Genomic DNA, 21,642 nt, shown 5'->3' on the forward strand with positions numbered 1-21,642 from the left:
TATACTTTTAAAAACTAGAAAGTGGCCAATTTAGTCCCCAAAAGTATTGAAATAGAACACTTAGAAGTATACTACTAGAACATTGATATAAGTATACTTACTTATATGCAAGGTATACTTGGGAAATAAAATTACCTTAATTAAGTACACTTTTTTAAAGGGAAGTTTCAGTTTATCTGTCTCTTAAAGATGAAAGTTTTAAGCACTGATGCCAGTTTTTTCTCCCGGGTGGTTGTTAGGAATCTCATTCTCTGTCTTTTGCCGTCAACCACGGAGGTGGAATAAACCAGATGTTGATTTTTTGGAAGCCACAACCACCTTAAACAACAACAGACACTGCTGAAGCTTTGGATAATCCCCAATTTAATAAATAATATTAAAAGTTATCACTGTTGGAACAAAACCTCGCATCTCCAGAACAGTAACTGTAAACATGTAATGGAAGTTAATGCAACAAGATTGTTTTCCAAGTAATTTTAGACCAGTGCTATTCGTCCATTCATCGTGAAATTTTAACACAATGCAAAGAGTAACAAGAGGTTTCAAATTTTGCAAAAAAGTTAACAGCAAAAATATAGAATCTCATTTGCTTTTTTTATTTAAACTCCACTCGTTTTCCTTTGACGTCCTCTTTCATTACACGAGTGGATTATCTAATCTCCTCAGAAATATCTTCTAAAGAAAAAATAACCTGTATTTTAATGGCTGTTTGACTGGAAATGAAATAAACGTGACTTTTGTACAGCACTGTACTCACATGAAATCAGAATGTGGATGTGATGGATTGTATCAGAAAGTTATGAATGGTTAAGTTAAGGTATTTAGTGGTTGTAGCTTTTCTTACAGCTTCATTCTTTTGTAATCCAAATAATTTGCCACAGCTCATTACAGCTCTTTCTGAGATTCCATTATATATACATATTATACTTTTATTTCTAATATGATTTTGGCAGTGTTGTTATCTGTGATCTGGAGACTGAGTCTATTTTGATACTTTATTTATGATGTAACTTTTAACAACTGTGCTAAAGTAATTCAGATTCAATATAGGGCAATAAGGAGGAACACTCCATTTACAGTATTGTATTCTACTGTAATTTTACAGAAATAGTGCTGTTGTGTAATTAATTATGTCAACGTCTGGCATTAACAGAGGATGGAAAACATTCAGTAAATAAAGTCATTTTCAAAATGAGCCTTGTTTGGAGAATATTTAAGTACCACATTGTTGCATTCAAGCCTTTTTTTTTTCTTTGGTTGTGTGATTTTGGAGCTCGGACGATTAGCATCAACTTTTTTAATTGTCTTTGTCAGTTTTCATGCTGAATTTTCATGTTGCCATTGACAAAAGTGGCGCGCAACCAACAGCGGCATGCTGTGGAAACGTGCCATGGTGACATTGTCACAAATGAAAGGATTAGCAGTAGAGAGAGCAGTGCTGATCACTCATTGAAGCATTTGGTCTCCATGGGTCCCAGAAAAATCAACAGCTCATTTATTCCACCTCCAAGATTGATGGAAAATTTGAATTCTTGACAGAAAGTTCTTCTGACCACTGCAGTTACAGCAGGTGGTGGCAGAATGGTCAATGCCCCGTTGAAAACAATAGAATAAAATACGTTAATGTCTGTGACAACCTTCAAATCAAATATATTGTAGATTTCAAATGTCAGCGTTTAATCTGGAATTGTTCGTGTGCACCAGCATTAGCTTGTTGCTAACATACTGTAAGTAAACCTATGGTATGCTAGCAGTAGAGGTGGCTATTTTGTGTGTTGCTATTTATGGCCCAAAGTGAAGGCCTAGCTCTAATAGAACTTTCTAGAACATAGGGCGTAATGCACTAGAACTTTCAGGGTGTAATGCACTAACTTTCAGGGTGTAATGCCCTAGAACTTTCAGGGTGTAATGCCCTAGAACTTTCAAGGCGTAATGCACTAGAACTTTCAGGGCATAATGCACTAGAACTTTCAGGGTGTAATGCACTAACTTTCAGGGTGTAATGCACTAACTTTCAGGGTGTAATGCACTAGAACTTTCAAGGCGTAATGCACTAGAACTTTCAGGGCATAATGCACTAGAACTTTCAAGGCGTAATGCACTAGAACTTTCAAGGCGTAATGCACTAACTTTCAGGGTGTAATGCACTAGAACTTTCAAGGCGTAATGCACTAGAACTTTCAGGGCATAATGCACTAGAACTTTCAAGGCGTAATGCACTAGAACTTTCAGGGCATAATGCACTAGAACTTTCAGGGCGTAATGCACTAGAACTTTCAGGGCGTAATGCACTAACTTTCAGGGCGTAATGCCCTAATTTTCAGGTCATAATGCACTAACTTTCAGGGTGCAATGCACTAACTTTCAGTGCGTAATGCACTAGAACTTTCAGGGCGTAATGCACTAACTTTCAGGGTGTAATGCACTAACTTTCAGGGTGCAATGCACTAACTTTCAGTGCGTAATGCACTAGAACTTTCAGGGCGTAATGCACTAACTTTCAGGGTGTAATGCACTAGAACTTTCAGGGTGTAATGCACTAGAACTTTCAGGGTGTAATGCACTAGAACTTTCAGGGTGTAATGCACTAACTTTCAGGGTGTAATGCACTAACTTTCAGGGTGTAATGCACTAGAACTTTCAGGGTGTAATGCACTAACTTTCAGGGCGTAATGCACTAACTTTCAGGGCGTAATGCACTAACTTTCAGGGTGTAATGCACTAGAACTTTCAGGGTGTAATGCACTAACTTTCAGGGTGTAATGCACTAGAACTTTCAGGGTGTAATGCACTAACTTTCAGGGCGTAATGCACTAACTTTCAGTGCGTAATGCACTAGAACTTTCAGGGCGTAATGCACTAACTTTCAGGGTGTAATGCACTAGAACTTTCAGGGCGTAATGCACTAACTTTCAGGGTGTAATGCACTAGAACTTTCAGGGTGTAATGCACTAGAACTTTCAGGGCGTAACGCACTAGAACTTTCAGGGCGTAATGCACTAACTTTCAGGGTGTAATGCACTAGAACTTTCAGGGCGTAATGCACTAACTTTCAGGGTGTAATGCACTAACTTTCAGGGCATAATGCACTAGAACTTTCAGGGTGTAATGCACTAACTTTCAGGGTGTAATGCACTAACTTTCAGGGCGTAATGCACTAACTTTCAGGGCGTAATGCACTAACTTTCAGGGTGTAATGCACTAACTTTCAGGGCGTAATGCACTAGAACTTTCAGGGCGTAATGCACTAACTTTCAGGGCGTAATGCACTAACTTTCAGGGTGTAATGCACTAGAACTTTCAAGGCGTAATGCCCTAGAACTTTCAGGGCGTAATGCACTAGAACTTTCAGGGCATAATGCACTAGAACTTTCAGGGCGTAATGCACTAACTTTCAGGGCGTAATGCACTAGAACTTTCAGGGCATAATGCACTAACTTTCAGGGTGCAATGCACTAACTTTCAGTGCGTAATGCACTAGAACTTTCAGGGCGTAATGCACTAACTTTCAGGGTGTAATGCACTAGAACTTTCAGGGTGTAATGCACTAACTTTCAGGGTGTAATGCACTAGAACTTTCAGGGTGTAATGCACTAACTTTCAGGGCGTAATGCACTAACTTTCAGGGTGTAATGCACTAGAACTTTCAGGGCATAATGCACTAACTTTCAGGGTGCAATGCACTAACTTTCAGTGCGTAATGCACTAGAACTTTCAGGGCGTAATGCACTAACTTTCAGGGTGTAATGCACTAACTTTCAGGGCGTAATGCACTAACTTTCAGGGTGTAATGCACTAACTTTCAGGGCGTAATGCACTAACTTTCAGGGCGTAATGCCCTAGAACTTTCAGGGCGTAATGCACTAACTTTCAGGGTGTAATGCCCTATAACTTTCAGGGCGTAATGCACTAACTTTCAGGGCATAACGCACTAACTTTCAGGGCGTAATGCACTAACTTTCAGGGCGTAATGCACTAGAACTTTCAGGGCGTAATGCACTAACTTTCAGGGCGTAATGCACTAACTTTCAGGGTGTAATGCACTAGAACTTTCAGGGTGTAATGCACTAGAACTTTCAAGGCGTAATGCCCTAGAACTTTCAGGGCGTAATGCACTAGAACTTTCAGGGCGTAATGCACTAACTTTCAGGGCGTAATGCACTAGAACTTTCAGGGCGTAATGCACTAACTTTCAGGGCGTAATGCACTAACTTTCAGGGCATAATGCACTAGAACTTTCAGGGCGTAATGCACTAACTTTCAGGGCGTAATGCACTAACTTTCAGGGCGTAATGCACTAGAACTTTCAGGGCGTAATGCACTAACTTTCAGGGCGTAATGCACTAACTTTCAGGGTGTAATGCCCTAGAACTTTCAGGGCGTAATGCACTAACTTTCAGGGCGTAATGCACTAGAACTTTCAGGGTGTAATGCACTAACTTTCAGGGCGTAATGCACTAACTTTCAGGGTGTAATGCACTAACTTTCAGTGCGTAATGCACTAGAACTTTCAGGGTGTAATGCACTAACTTTCGGTGCGTAATGCACTAGAACTTTCAGGGTGTAATGCACTAACTTTCAGGGTGTAATGCACTAAACTTTCAGGGTGTAATGCACTAGAATTTTCACCTCTGGTTTGCTAGCCTACATGTCTCCACCCATATTGGAGAAGTGGTTGTGATTGTGTGTGTGTTTGAAAGAAGGCTTACATTGCACAGTGAACTCCTGGCAGGAATGTTATGCTTTGTGTCCAACTGCTACAGGGTCAGCAACACTTCATTGCGTGAACAGACCCTCGTTCACTGCTAGCTTTTAGCACAGCAGCATATGCTAACTAGGCTTATGTCACATGGTGTCAGCTACTATTGGATGTTGGTATCAGTGCATTTTTATAAGTACAAGTATATGAGCACAGTATCGGGCCAATATCCCCAATACAAGTATATGAGCACGATATTGGGCCAATATCCCCAATACAAGTATATGAGCACGGTATCTGGCAATATCCCCAGTACAAGTATGTGAGCGCGGTATCAGGCCAATACCCCCACTACAAGTATATGAGCACAGTATTAGGCCAGTACCCCCAATACAAGTATATGAGCACGGTATCTGGCAATATCCCCAGTACAAGTATGTGAGCACGGTATCAGGCCAATACCCCCAGTACAAGTATATGAACACGGTATCAGGCCAATACCCCCAGTTCAAGTATATGAGCACCGTATCTGGCAATACCCCCACTACAAGTATATGAGCACAGTATCAAGCCAATACCCCCAGTACAAGTATATGAGCACGGTATCTGGCAATATCCTCAATACAAGTATATGAGCACGGTCTCAGGCCAATACCCCCAATACAAGCATATGAGGACAGAATCAGGCCAATACTCCCAATAAAGGTATATAAGCACGGTATTGGGCCAATACCCCCAGTACAAGTATATGAGCATGGTATCGGGCCAATACTCCCAATACAAGTATGCGAGCATGGTATCGGGCCAATATCCCCAAAATACCAGTATGTGAGCATGGTATCGGGCCAATACTCCCAATACAAGTATGCGAGCATGGTATCGGGCCAATATCCCCAAAATACCAGTATGTGAGCATGGTATCGGGCCAATACCCCCAATACAAGTATATGAGCACGATATCAGGCCAATACTCCCATAACAAGTATATGAGCACGGCATCGGGCCAGTACCCCCAATACAAGTATATGAGGACAGTATCAGGCCAATACTCCCAATACAAGTATATGAGCATGATATCGGGCCAATACTCCCATAACAAGTATATGAGCACAGTATTGGGCCAATACCCCCAATACAAGCATATGAGCATGATATCGGGCCAATACTCCCATAACAAGTATATGAGCATGGTATCGGGCCAATACCCCCAGTACAAGTAAATGAGCATGAGCATGGTATCGGGCCAATACTCCCAATACAAGTATGTGAGCACAGTATCAGGCCAATACCCCCAATACAAGTATATGAGCACGGTATCGGGCCAATACCCCCAATACCAGTATCGGCATTGTTGCATCTGTAATAGTTACAGTAATATTGTGAAAAGAGCAGAGACAGAGGAGTATTTCTTTGTTTCTCACGGTCAGCAGAAGTAAACTGTAACGATAAGCAAGGTCACTGATCATGAGATATGATATCAGCACCTTTTGCCTTAGTGTAGAGCTTTTTCTGACTCATGCCACAGGCCGCATTCAGTTATGGCGTGTCATTTATTAAAAAAAAAACACACAGTGGTGAGCGTTCACAGCCGAAGGTCACACCGTGTCCTCTGTTCTCACCCAGGAACTTCTCCTATTTCAGCATGTGCTTTGTAATTGTTTGCTCAACAGGAAAAATGAATCAGAGGAGAAGGAAGTTCCAGCTGATGAAACTGTACGATGTTGAAGCTTTTAAAATCCCTCTGTGCTTTACTCTGACCTGTTGCTATTCTTCTGTTGGGATGCTCTGGAGCGGCTGGACACAGTGTATGAAATAAATTATTTGGGGGGGTCCCTTGTTGGTTCGCTAGTCCAGCATTGGCTGCTCAATCAGGACAATAAAGTTTCATTTTGATTTTGAGACATTCAGTGGGTCCAAGACATTAATTAACCCCCCAGGACCCCCTGTATTTTGCACATTGACTGCCTGTCAGCCGAAGGTCACCTTGCCCAGTGACAAGCATAGGCCTGATGGGTTTAAAGCCCCCCAGAATCCTCACAGCAATGTTCCCGCATCTAGTCTAAAGCCTTCCCAGAAGAGTAGAGGCTGAAACTGCAGCACAAACTCCCCAAAAGTCATTTTGTATGATGTCAAAATATGTGACACAATCCAGGAATCCACTGAACGTCCTGTTGCTTCACGCAGTTCTGAAGCTATTTTAATGGGACTCTTAAGAAGCAGGAAAAGAGAGAAGGACTGGAGACGGAGCTGGATTCAAAATGAGCTTAACATACTTAAACCTGCTCCTGGCAATTACAGGTAAACTGACTCCGATTTCCCTCTGACATCACTCCTCACTCTGGTGTACAGACCTGTTTGTTTAGCTTTTTTAATAAGAGTTTTTATGAATGGTGAGCAAACAGACACTGTTTCTGTACTGTATTTTAAATCGTCTGTTCAGCACATTTCTACATTCACTCTATGGTTAATAGCTGAAATATATTCTAATATATTGCAAAATAACCTGTTATAACCTTAATAATAAGACGTCTGTTATGTATTTCTTCAGGACTTTTGCAAGTGGTTATTGCAGGTGAGTTGATCTGTTTGTTATCTAGCTAGGTAGCTAACTAGCTTTCTATCTGTCTGTCTTTCTGTCTACCTATCTCTCTGTCTACCTATCTGTCTGCCTATCTATCCCTATCTGTTTGTCTGTCTGTCTGTTTATCTATCTATCTATCTATCTATACATATATATATCTATATCTATATCTATATCTATATATATATATGTCTATCTGTCTGTCTGCCTATCTGCCTATCTATCTGTCTATGTGTCTGTCTGCCTATCTATCCCTATCTCTCTGTCTGCTTACCTGTCTATCTGTCTGCCTGTCTGTCTATCTGTTTGTTTGCCTGTTTAACCCTGTTTGTCTGTCTGTCTGTCTGTCTATCTGTTTACATGTATATCTGTATTTCTTTGTTTCTGTCTGTCTGTGTTTCTGTCTGTCTATATGTATATATCTCTTTTTGTCTATATATCTGTCTGCCTGTCTATCTTTATCATTTGTCTGTCTATCTGTCTTTGCATGTCTGTCTTTCTCTCTGAATAACTTTCTTGTTGTCTGTCTGTCTGTCTGTCAGTCCATCCGTCCATCAGCTGAAGTTTGATCGACAGGCCGTATTAAAGCTCTTAAACAGAGTCAGGGTGGTGAGTGTGATGTGTGTTAGTCTGTGAGATCCTGAGCTCTGAGGTTAATCTGTGTGTGTGTGTGTGTGCGTGTGTGTGTGTGTGTGTGTGTTTTGTAGGTAAACCCCAGAAGGTGAAGATTTCCGGTCCTGAGGAGGTGATAGCTGGAGTGGACGCCCTGTACGAGTGCTCTGCTCTCTGCACGGGACTCTGTCATTACTCCTGGATCGTGGGAGGCCAAACTGTTGATGGAAGCACGTTTACTCTGACTACTAACGGCGAGAACACAGTCGTGTCGCTGACGTGCCTAGTGTCAGATGAAAAGCAAATGAACTTTGAGAGCACGGTCATATCAGTGACAGTGATAAGTAAGACACGCCTCCAGACTGGAGTCCTTTTATGGCCTTTAATTCAATTACACTGGCCCAAGAGCCGAGATAGACAACAATGAATTAGTCTATAGCTACTCTTACAGTGCGCTGCTGGCGTAGACTTATCCCAGTGATAGTGTCATTAAAACGACTAGGAAATCCACCGTCGGCCATTAAGTACAAGTTATTCATTTTACAGCATCAGGAAAAATTACACAGAAGCATCAGCAACTGAAAATGATATCAAGTGTTTCAGTGTTTATTGTGTCCACTCTTTACCTTTATTACAGCGTCCATTCTTTTCAAGAGGCTCACTTTCAGTTTCTCAGGTAAATCTGCAGACACGCCTCCAAAGTTCAGTCTTAGAAGCTGGTTGATCATTTTCTGAAGTAATCAAACACATTCAGTGGTGTAGAGGTCTGGACTCTGGGGTGGTCAGTCCATCGTTCAGCTTCTTTGTTTGATGTGTCCGTCTCCTTTTCTCAGTGAGGTTCTTCTTGATCAGCTACACATCCTTTCAGACCCACAGCGCTGAGTCGTCTTCTCACAGTGGAAGGATGGACAGAAACACCTGTGGATGTTTTCAGATCTGAAGCAGCTTGATTTTCTCCTCTCTCTCAGAGATGAAAGCTTTAAGTGCTGTTTATCTGATGGGGGCAGTTTTGGTGTCGACCAGGTCTTCCAGGTGGTTGTTAGGAGCCCCATTTTCTCTGTAGCTTAATCATTTTTTTCCTTATGCAGGCGGATTATTTTATATCTAATCTCAATAATATCTTGAATAACTTGTACTTAATGGCTGTATTTGATTGGACTGGTCTTTAATTTTTTTCACATTTATTCAAATAAGACATTTCAGTCCTTTTTTTCCCCTCTGCCTAACGCACAAAGCGAAGGCAGCGAGACAGTGACTTAACGCTCTATCCTCTTACAGATCCCATTTCTGTGAGGCCGTCAAAAGATCAGCCGGTGCTTAACCGGGAGCCTAAAGTGGGCCGCTCGTTCAAGCTGACGTGTGATGGCGCCACTCCACCAGTCACTATAATCTGGCTTAAGGGTTTTGAACTTCTTACCTTAAACTCCAGGATGAGTCTGTCCCCCGACAACACCACGCTGTCCTTTAGCAGCCTGGAGGCTAAGGACAGTGGTGAGTACAGGTGCAAAGTCCTTAATGGAAGTGCTGCTGTCATAAGCAAGGGCTACTGGATTTATTGTAAGTATGAAAAACAGCTACATGATATAGACAACAATACTACTATTGCCCCCTTTTACCCTGTTCTTCAGTGGTCAGGACCCCCATGGACCCTCACAGAGCAGGTACTCTTTAGGTGATGGATTATTCTCAGCACTGCAGTAACACTGACGTGGTGGTGGTGTGTTAGTGTGTGTTGTGCTGGTCTGAGTGGATCAGACACAGCAGTGCTGCTGGAGTTTTTAAACACTGTGTCCACTCACTGTCCACTCTATTAGACACTCCTACCTTGTCAGTCCACCTTGTAGATGTAAAGTCAGAGACGATAGCTCATCTGCTGCTGCACAGTTTGTGTTGGTCATCCTCTAGTCCTTCATCAGTGGTCACAGGACGCTGCCCACAGGACGCTGTTGGCTGGATATTTTTGGTTGGTGTACTATTCTCAGTCCAGCAGTGACACTGAGGTTGTTAGCGTGTGTTGCGCTGATCCACTCAGACCAGCGCATCACACTAACATACCACCACCACGTCAGTGTTACTGCAGTGCTGAGAATGATCCACCACCCAAATAGTACCTGCTCTGTGAGGGTCCATGGGGGTCCTGACCACTGAAGAACAGGGTAAAAGGGGCTAACAAAGTATCCAGAGAAACATTTATTTGTGATTGTTTTCTATACTATTATTTATTATAGATTTGATCATTTTAGTACTTATATTAAGTGAAATGATCTCACTGTATTGGCAGATCATTTTGCCTGTTTAATGCATATTTCTTCAAACAAGCAAAATTATCTGCCAATATAGTCAGATCATTTTACTTACAATAAACTATAATATGCCATATTATTGTACCACATATAGACTATATAATATGCTAGATAATTTACTATAAAAATAATGTAAAAATATTAATAACTTTAAATAATATTAACCAATAATATCATATATTTCAATCAAGTTAATGTTAAAATATTATTAACTAATAACATCATGTTTCTTCTCCCCCACTCATCACAGACAGCTTTATCCATCATGACTTCTCATTGACTTCTGATTGGTTAGAGGGCTCATTTGCATATTGCTCAGCTTTGTGTGATATCAGTACTGGAAAGGCCAGTATTGCTGTAATGGTTAACAGCCAGACTGAGGGTGTGAAGAAATAGCGTCATGCTGTGAAAGGTGTAACTGTTAGCAGAGGAAAAATGGACGTATTTAACACTATGATTAAAGGAACAATTTGGTCAGAAAATCTAATTTGCTCAGTTTTGCACTTACTTACTGTAATCGATCAGCCAAAACAGTTTTGGCATCCGAATTCCGTCTCTTTAGTTTTTGCACTAGAGCTATGAGGCTAAAACACTTGAAAGTCAGTAGTCACCCAAATCTTTTCTGTAAATACATCCCCAAAACGTTTCTCAGCTAAAATAATACTTTGGCAAAAATCTAATTTGCTAAATTTTCCGCTTACTCCAACTGCAATCGATAAGCCAAAACATGTTTAGTGTCCGAAATCTGTCTCTTTAGTTTTTGCACTAGAGCTATCGGGCTAAAACACGAAGTCAATAGTCACCCAAATCTTTTCTGTAAATACATCCCCAAAACTTTTCTCAACTGAAATAATACTTTGACAAAAAATCTAGTCTGCTCAGTTTTCCACTGACCCCAACTGCAATCGATCAGCCAAACTATGTCTGGTGTTTGTATTCTGTCTTTTTAGTTTTTGCACTGTTAAAACACTAGAAGTCAATAGTCACCCAAATGTTTTGTATAAATACATCCCCAAAACTTTTCTCAACTGTAATAATACTTTGCAAAAAATCTAATTTGCTCAATTTCTAAAATATTAAAATGAACAGAAGCCGCTTTTGTTGAATACCCAGCTCCTCTTTGTGTGATTACCTTTGCAGTTTCTGTTGTTTTCTATATAAATAACTGTTGATCTTTTTGTTTATTTTTATAGTTTACAGTAAGTCATATTGTGTCCAAAACTATATTAACAAGTCTTTGTTAATATGGATGTGGATTGAGAGAAGTTTTGAGGATGTATTTACAGAAGAGATTTCGGTGACTATTGACTTCTAGTGTTTGTTAGCAATGTTAGCCTCGTATCAAAATTTGGACACCAAACGTGTCTTGGCTGATTGATTTCATTTGGGGTAAGTGAAAAATTGTGCAGGTCTGGTTTATCGTCTCTGATACATCTTAATTCTTCTCATAAATGCGCGTGGCCTGTATTTTCTATCAGTGATGTTATTGTGCATTATCTTGAGCAGCATAGCCAAAGCTTTAAGCCTATCTATGTGCTAATGCTAACCATGATCTTCTCTCGCAGTTGGCTTTGTTCAAGTGGGCGTGACTGGGCCGAGAAGTGCTGAACTGGGCTTTGAGACTGAGTACACATGCAGTGCAGAGTGTGGGGTGGGCTGCACTGTACAGTGGGCGCTGCGTACCGGCTTTCCGAAGGGTAGATTCATCGCAGATGGACCAAAGATCCGCTGGACTCCCTCTGAACTCGGACAGACCCAGGTTTTCACCTGCCTTGCTCTTAACCCAGTAGCGGGCAAGCTTGGAGAGGTGTCCGTACCTGTGACTGTTATAGGTGAGTACAAGCTGAGACTGTCAGCGGGGGAAGCCGTTCACAGGTTTACAGCGCTCAGCATGGCAGCTGGATTACTGGAAGCCCTGCCCTTCAATAAAAAGAGCCAATCATCTTCTTGGTTGAGGCCTAAGCAGGAAGAAGCCAGGCTTATCACAGTGACCCCATCTTACCCGAGTCAGAGTACAAACGATAGAAACAGTCATAAAGGAGCCTGGTGTCCTCGGGCCTTTACCAGACATGCACATGCACAGTAGATATAACAACCTGAAAAATATGTTTTTAATGGAATTTGCCAAAAACGAACTACAAATTATGTGATTTTCACAGATTCAGTTTCAGGTAAACAGGCCTCTCTCTGTTCAATTAGACAGGAGCCTGAGCTTGTGTGGTTAGAAGTAACATGCCAGTGTCGCCACCTAGTGGACAGTAGAGGCTCATCTGTAAGAACTTTTAGGCCAGATAGCCAGAACACTGCTGCCACCTGGTGGTTAAGAGGACACATTGAACTGGCTACTTTATAGTCTAAGAGAGATTGTAACTGGTGAAGGGATTGTATATTGTGCAAACTGTATATAGTACATTGTGTAATCTGTGTATAGTATATTGTATAAAAATTAACATTTCAGAGCACAAAAAATTAACATTTTAGAACAGGTGTGAGGAAATGAGGACCTGACAGTGTTTTCTCTGCTCTAATCCAGCCAAACCTGGCAATTAACTGATAAATTGATACACGTGTGTTTGAGCAGGACAATCACCAGGCCTCCAGGACTCCAGGGTTTCCTAACCCCTGTTTTAGAGCTTGACCCTCCACTATTTCAGTGACCAAGCCTGAGGTTCTGACCTAAAATTATGCTGCCATCTTGTGGCGAGTTGCAGAAATGCAGAAATCCATTAAAGTGCTGGATACATTTAAACCACATTAGGCCCCACCGAACCTATCTATCTGTTTTGTAACTACTGTTTAAATAATATGTAAATGATGTAGACCACTACTTGATATCCAGGCTTATTACTGAGTTATTAATCTTAATCCTAATTATTATTCAGTAACTGCCATGAATTATTCAGTAACAAATCTACAAATTATTCAGTAACTACTAAAAATTATTCAGCAACTACAATTAATTTTCACATATGCATTATTAGTTATTCAGTATGTATTATGATTTATTCAATAACTACCATAATTATTCAGAATTTATTATGAAGTATTCAGTAGCTCCTATAAAATTATTCAGTGGCTAAAATACATTTTTCATATGTACTATTTATTATTCAATATATATTACAATTTCTTCAGTAACTACTATTAATTATTCAGTATATACTGGAAATGATTCAGTAACAAATATTTTTTTATTATCTACTGTTAACTATTCAATAATTACAATAAACCATTCAGTAAATACCATTTTATTATTAAATACTATAAATTAGTAAGTATCTATTATTAATTATTCAGGTAACTACTATTAATTATTCAGTAATTACTATAAATTATTCAATAAATACTATTAATTTTTCATTAAGTACTGTAAATTAGTCAGTATCTAATATTAATTATTCAGGTATCTACTATAACCTACTCTATATTTCTTGTAGTATCTAATAGAAATTATTTAGTAACTACTATGATTTATTCAGTAGCTGATATGAATTTTCAGTCACGGTTATGAAGTTGTGTATTTATGAAAGTGAAGCTGGAATCAGACTGTTGAGTAAAAGGTGAATGTTCCGTGTTTGTGTTTCGCAGAGGCGCGGCCACGCCCCAGCCCCAGCAATGCCATCTCTGCCAGGCCCAGTGTCGCCATGGTGATCAGTGCCACTCTACTGATGCTCGTTTCTGCTTTGGCCTGAGGGGGGAGCTCCAGAACCAGGCATCATAATAGTGCAGGGCATCACGATGCTACAGGGCTGCATCCTAGAGGAGTTACTCCAGTACAGAACGCGCCCCCTACTGTTCACCCAAAAATCCTCAAAGCCTGCATGTTTATTTCTGCTCTAAGAGGTGCAGAAAGAAATAAAGACCCCAGAAGTCCTTTTAATCCAGAGCGACCCCCTACAAATGAGAAGACTGCCTGTCCTGTTATGTTTTATTTTGTTGTAAGCTTGACAAATGTCTGGCCTTACTTTACTGTACATGGAGAACACCTCAGTGACCTTTTCAAAGGGTCAGAAATCAGCTGGTGATCAGTGATCTGTCCCCAAACTATAGAATGTCTTTCTCCAAAACTATGCAAACCTTTAATTCTTCAAAACTTAGAACATCTTTCATCAAACTAGTGCAAAAAAGTGATGCAAACAGTTCAGAACTCCTACATTTGCAAATTATGCCATTTTCTTTATTCACAATTTCTACACTCTTAAAAAAGACTTCTTCAGTAAAGATGGTGGTTCTATTTAGAACCATGGACATCTAAAGAACCCTATGATTTAAGGATTCTTTGCATCGTGACAAGGTTCTTCAGACTGAAGGAGAATGTGCTGTAGATGGTTCTGTATAGAACCTTTTTGGAAAGGGTCCTATAAAGCACCAGAAAGGGTTTCTTCTATTGTTACAAGATTGACATCACAACAACGTTTGGTGCTACATAGAACTCTTTTCAAAAAGGTTCTATATAGAACCAGCTACAGCACATTCTCCGTCAATCTGAGGAACCTTGTCATGATGCAAAGAACCCTTTGTATAATATAAGGGTCCATGGTTCTATATAGAACAATTTTCTTTAGTAAAGAACCCTTGAAGAAGCATCTTTTTTAGGGGTAGGGTTGAAGGAGTATGCCAACCAAAATGAAAAATGTAGCCACAGCTATATCCGTTGTAATCACGCCCCCTCGCCTCACACGTGATCACATGGTGGTCCCGAGAGTGAGATTTTCTGGTTTGAAGATTACAAAACCCCCTTCTGATGATGTAAGATGAAGGTGGGAGAAACTTTTGAAAAGCTACAAGATACTCAAAGGTGGGCTGTTTGGAATGTGTTTAGATTTGTTTCTGCTAGCTGGCTAATGCAGAATGTCTATCTTCTTTACCCTCAACATCAGTGCATCATGCACTGAGAGAATTCACAGTAGATATATAACGTATTTGCACAAGGCATGCTGGGTGTTGTAGTCCGAGAACATTAATTGTGCTAGTTTCAGGCCTGTGGCTTCTTTATTATTAGCATAATCGTTGCTGTCGGAAAAAAACCTCGTATCTCCAAAACGGTAACTTTACAGGAGAAGGAAAAAACATACTTTACTTTTAATGTAAGTCAATGGAACCAAACTTTCTTCCAAGTCATTTTGGGCCGTTTCTTTTGGTCCATTCATCATGAAATTTACATACAATGTAAAGAGCAACAGGCATTTTCAAATTATGGCAAAAACTGAAAATCGACAAAAATGGAGATACAAGCTTTTATTCTGACAATAGCGATAAATTAGATCACAAACACTTAAAAAACATTTAGAAAACGGCAACAGTGACCTGTTTCTTGCCAAATAGTGAGCCCACATTCATCTTCACTGTTTGCTGGCTACTGATCTTTTCTTCTCTATCATTATACCTGTCAGCTTCATCAGATATATATATATATATATATATATATATATATATATATATATATATATATATATACACATCTTTTTTAAGTGTTATAACTGTTGTTATTATTGATTTTAAAATGTTTATCACCTTTATTAATTTATTAAGCTATTAATACTCTAAATTTAAACCATACACAAAAAGTCATTGTTGTATTGTAAAGCGGTGTCCAAATAACATGTTTTTAGGTTATTATTCTTTTGTGTCCGAAATGTATTTTTCCATTTTGTTATATTGTCTGTTTTTAATGTTGTAATGTGGCACTGGATCTGAGAAAGGTGCTATATTAAGAAAGTATTTTCATTATTTTTATTATTATTATTATTATTATTAGTAGTAGTAGTAGTAGTAGTATTAGGGGTCCAAGCAATTAGTCTTGTTTCTTTATTATAAATATTATTAATTCGAATACATTTATCGTCCAACACAAGCTCCCAGATCAGCACACCTCTAACTCATGCTCTAATCTTGTGGTCTAAATGTAAATACGACGTGTTGGAAAATTCCACGCTGTTCAGTAAAATGTTCAATGTGAGCCCTTCCCCTGGCGGGGCTTTTATCAGAGAGCACGCCGTGACACTGTTTGCTCTCCACTCCTTCTGATGATAATACTGTCTCTCTCTTTGGGTCCCTCTATTCACCAAGACTTTTTGATCCACATGAAGGCAGACAGACACACCGTGTCCCAACAGCAGTAAAACTGAGCCTCTTGCTAAATGTGTGCAGGTTTGGGAAATGTACACACAGCGGTTAATCATTTACTGTTACACAGCATACGTAACTCACTCTCATGATGTCATTTCAGTGTTTCTGTCATATCAGTTCAGTTCGTATCACTTTGATGTATTAAACAGAAAGAAAAGCTAAAGCAGAGTGCAGTAATAAGAACAGCCTTTCAGTGAATGAATAAAAATGTGTACATGTCTTCTTTTAAATTGTGCTGAGGGGCTCTGTGTGCACTGTCAACAACATTTGACTAACAAAAGAAGCTGCAGGCAGGTAGAGCTATCCTTCAGATAAACACCAGTACAGGACCATCTCAATGAGGAACACACACTGCAGTGTAATGTAAACATCGTCTTTTCTAGTTTCATCTGCAGGGGGATTTCTTCCTTTAAACAAGTCAGTAACATGTTACTTGAACCCTGCTATGTGACAGCATAGCATAATATATATGTAAAATACATATACATATATATATATATATATATATATATATATATATATATATATATATATGTATATGTATATATATATTATGCTATGCTGTCACATAGCAGGGTTCAAGTAACATGTTACTGACTTATATATATATAAACATGCTTTACTTTTAATGTAAGTCAATGGAACCAGACTTTTTTCCAGGTCATTTTGGGTCATTTCTTTTGGTCTATTCATCATGAATGTACCTACGATGTAAAAGGGCAACACATATTTTCAAATTATGTTAAAATAATGAATTATTGAATTATGTTAAAATAATCCTGCATTCCAAACCACAATCATTCAATATTTCTGTTCATTTTGTTCAAAGTAGAATCCTATATATATTCACGAGTTACAGCAGATGATGCTGTATAAAGTTGGGTGATATTGTGATAATATTTCAATGGATTCCACTCTCTACTGTAGTAGATATTAAAATTAGGTATGTGAAATCTGCAAGATTTTGGAAAATAAGCATATTTTTTCCCATCAGAATAACAAGCCCAAACGAAAAATCGACATTTTGTGTAATTCAGAAATGTTATTTCTGAAACACAGACACTGTTTATGACACTGAACTTGTATATAAAACTTTCTGGCAACTCTGGCAGCCTGGCTGCTGGGCTTTAGTAATTTAGGGCCTCGCATGCCTTTAAAGAGGGGAGATGACAATGATTTATTATCGCCCACCCCTAATTCTTCAGGGATATGAAGCTGAAGATTGTTGTACAAATTTAACCATTCCACCTTAAATGGCTTGCTACTGAGACATCAGCAAACTACTAGCGATTTTTTATGCTTGTTATGAAGAAAATGACCATAATACATAAAATACAACATTAAACTAGATAATAAATCTAGATAATAAAAGATAATACAGTAGTTATTGTAATTTTTTAATTCTCACATTTGTGGGTTTCTTTGGTCTCTTGTTCAGCCATCTTGCTGGTTTTTCTTTTTTTTCTTATAACACTCTGTTTGGCTAGTCGCTCTGAAAAACCTCCGTTTGGAGGGTCATGTAGTCCTAACACTTCACCCCACCCCTCTATCTTAAATCAGGACACCCTACCCCCTAGACGTGAACGCACAAAACGGAGGGCTAAGTGGTAGGGGTGAGGGGTGAAATGGGATTGGGCCAAAATCAGAAGACTCGTGTTGGTTGGTTTTGGTGGTTTTGAATAGTAAATAAAATGTCTATATTTTTGTTGTAGTCATGGCGACCCCTGGCTCCTATCAGCACCACTGTAAAGAAAGCTGAACTATTTCACACCAAACCACCCTAAATGACTCCATTTATATCTCAACCACTGAATTAGGTACACGTTTTTGAAAAATCAGTGGATTTCCCCTTTCAGATATGGACAGTGGTGAGTTTACTTTAGTTCACTTACAGCTGAACCCATATTGTGTATTGGTATGTAGTTTTTTATTGCCTGGGTTCAAATTAGCTGGACATTAAGGTACATTAGCAGTGCCATTTTTCAGGCCTCCGTCTGCTCGGATTGACAGCTGAGGAGAAAAATTGTTGTAAAAATTCCGCAACTGTCACAGAATATTACATCAGCCAGGAAAGATGAGTGAGTGAGTCAGTCTTTGCAAACTCTGGAGACTTTAAGCAAACTATTGCATAATGGTTCAAGCCATCATTACAAATAGCAACTGGCTGCCTAGTTTATGAGCAGTACGTGCTGTGTACAGTACTGTGCAAAAGTCTGAGACCCCTTTATTTATTTAATTTCCGGACAAAGCGGCCATTAAGTACAAGTTATTCATTTTCAGGAGATGTTTCTGAGGAGATATTCGAGGTCACTGAATGTGTTTGGGATTACTTGCATTGTGAGAAGCAGAAAATGTAACCGACTTCCAAGACTGAACTTTGGAGATCCCTGTAGATTTCTTTCAAAAGCTGAAAGTATGGAAGCTGTAATAAAGGTAAAGAGTGGACACACTGAATAGTGGCGAAAATATCATATATCATACAGTCGTGTGCAAAAGTTTAGGCACTCCTGAATGACATTTAGTTGATTTTCTAAGTGTAGATAAGTGAACACATTCTCTACAGAGAAGACATTTCTGCACATTTTAACACACAGTTAGTGTTCATTTGCTAAATTGAACATATTGGATGGAAAAAAAAACTTAAAATGTGGCCTGTGCAAAAGAACATATCTCATATCTCATCTTCACTTAGTGTTTATGTATAGACTTAAAAAAAATTTATAGTAAAATGATGGTAAATTACTTGTATTGTAATATGCTGTACCATTTTAACAAAAAAATTACAGTAAAATAACGGCATACTATGACTCCACCTGCACCACAAGATTACTGTGATGTAACTTGATTCTGCTGTAAACTTACAGTAATTTTCTGTAATTAAAATATGGTATTCCCCTGTATTTTTATATTTGCGACTTTTTACGTAACTGTAAAAGTAACGCGACTCAATAACCAGTTAATTTACTGCAAACTTAAATACAATAGAATGACTTGAAAAATGTGCATAAGATTTAGTTTAAAGTAAAAGATAAAACATCGACTGAAATAAAATTAAAAACAAAATCAAAGTACAGATTTAATCATGTTTTGGACAAAGTTTAGGCGCCCCTGGTCAAATGATGTTTTGTTTATTTTATAAGTGAAAATAAGTTAACACACCCGTTTAAATAATGACACTTTTTGACCACCTCAGTATATCAGTAAATTCATTTAAAAAAAGGGCGAAATTTTTAAAGTTTTTAAAACATTAAAACATGAATTGTCAGAATCAGAATGTTTTTATTAAAATGTTTATGCCTTTTTCACTCTCAGCTACATCAGGTCATACCCCATAATGCTGTCTGGTACAACTCAACATCAACCTCATTACAGAAAAAGAGTTGATTTCAGAAAAAAAAGACGAATACAGTATTTTACTGTAAAAAAGCAGAGTAAATACTGTGAGGTCCTGGCAATAATTTACAGTGTAGAGACAATTTCATTGTTTAAAGATTCCCATGTATATCATTAATTACTGTTTTATTATTATCCATCTTGCATTTATTACACTTATTAAACTTAAGTGTCAATCCATTTTTTATTCTTGCATACAAATTAATATGCCTGGAATGCAAGGAGGTCTTTAAGAAACAGCCCTGAAAGCTGAGACTAAGGTGGTTTTAGGCTTTAAGGCTAAAGAACTGTGACTTCTTAAATCTTATCTGCTGCAAATATTAGTAATATTTGACCATTTCCACAGATCTGACCACCTGCTCTGTGTAATAGAAAAGGAACCTGAAACACTGACTCATTACTACAGGTGGGAGATCTTTTCTGATGTTCGCAGTTCGTACATTCATAACTCACGTACGTACTTAGTGATCTCACACAGAACCATGTCAAACACAGGACTGTGCAAATATGCAGCTGATTAGATTGTACAGCACTTCAATATGGGCATTTACATGGTCAGTCATGATGACATTCAGAACTGTTGAGGTTGAGGTGTCAAGACTTTTGGTTCGAGTGTAGATGTCGTCCACATTTTACAACTTTCATTGTCATATTCATTTTAAGGTGCTGCCCACTGTTATAAAAAAAAAATGGAGGTCAATGGACTTAAAAAAGATGGTTCTTCAAGGGTTCTTTAGTAAAGAAAATGGTTCTACATAGAGCTCTAAACACTCAAAGAAGCATTTGCATGATTAAATAGTTCTTTGCATTGTGAAAGCGTTCTTCAGAATGTGCTGTAGACAGTTCCATATATAACCCCTTTAGAAAAGGGTGCTATATAGCACCAAAAAAGGGTTCTTCTATTGTTAGAATGTCAAGCTTGTAACAATAGAAGAACGTATTTGGTGCTATATAGAACCCTTTTCAAAAAAGTTCTATATGGAACCATTTATAGAACATTCTCCATCAATTTGAAGAACCATTCATCATGAAAAGAACTATTTAATCATGCAAAGGTTTCTTTGAGTGTTCGTGGTTCTATATAGAACCCTTGTTCTTTACTAAAGAACCCTTGTTCGTGACCTTCAATCCCTCAAAACCGGCTTTTGTGATGGGCATCACCGCATGGGCTCAGAAATTCTTGACTGTTGTCAACAAACCCTATTCGTCACTGTGAATTAAGACTGTACTATGCACAGTGGAAGTCATATTTCAGCAACATACAGAAACGCTGCCGACTTCTCTGGGCTTAAGCTTATGTGAAATGGACTCATGCACAGTGGAAAAGTGGTGTATTGTTGCTTGAGTGTATTGTGTATTAAGTTTATGGTAATAATGGACGTTGTGTTCTCCAGGCCAAAGAATAAAAGGACCATTCAGATTGTTACCAGTGTAAAGTTCAACAGTCAGGCTCTATCATGGTATTGAGGTATTGTTTTTTATTAGTATTTCAGATACTGTCCCAACTTTTGGAATTGGGTTTGCAGTAGCAGGAGTAGTAATATTAGCAATTATAGTAGTAGTTATAGTAGCAATGATAATAATAGTACTAATTGTTGCAAGAGTGGTAATAATAGTATCAGTAATAGTCGTAATTAGAGGTGTAGTGATTTTGAAACCGAGATTGAAACTATGATACAAAGTCCACAGCCTCATCTTCCAGAACTGTGATACCCCCTCCGCCCTGAACCCAAACCGATGCCACTGCTGCTGGTGCAGCCTGTTAAGCTCTTATTACATTACTAACGTAACAAAACTCATTCTTCATTTCACAACTAACAATATAACACAGGTAAATCATGAAATTAATATCCTATTTAAAGTTGTTGGATGCTGTATGACTTTTTTTATTGTTTTCTGTCTTTAGTGGTTCAAATAGTTGGTGA

General features: G+C 38.7%; 1 protein-coding gene across 1 annotated transcript; it reads left to right on the plus strand.

The window, feature by feature from the left end:
* The first annotated feature begins 6,616 nt into the window (after positions 1–6,616).
* LOC118824688 (hemicentin-2-like) lies at positions 6,617–14,503 on the plus strand. Its single transcript, XM_036595042.1, has 6 exons — positions 6,617–6,997; positions 7,248–7,271; positions 7,988–8,236; positions 9,171–9,449; positions 11,761–12,027; positions 13,784–14,503. The coding sequence occupies exons 1-6, from the start codon at positions 6,958–6,960 to the stop codon at positions 13,885–13,887; spliced, it is 963 nt and encodes a 320-aa protein (XP_036450935.1). The 5' UTR covers positions 6,617–6,957; the 3' UTR covers positions 13,888–14,503.
* The last annotated feature ends 7,139 nt before the right edge of the window (positions 14,504–21,642 follow it).

The sequence above is a fragment of the Colossoma macropomum genome, unplaced genomic scaffold (genome assembly GCF_904425465.1).
Source record: "Colossoma macropomum unplaced genomic scaffold, Colossoma_macropomum, whole genome shotgun sequence".
Taxonomy (NCBI): Eukaryota; Metazoa; Chordata; class Actinopteri; order Characiformes; family Serrasalmidae; genus Colossoma; species Colossoma macropomum.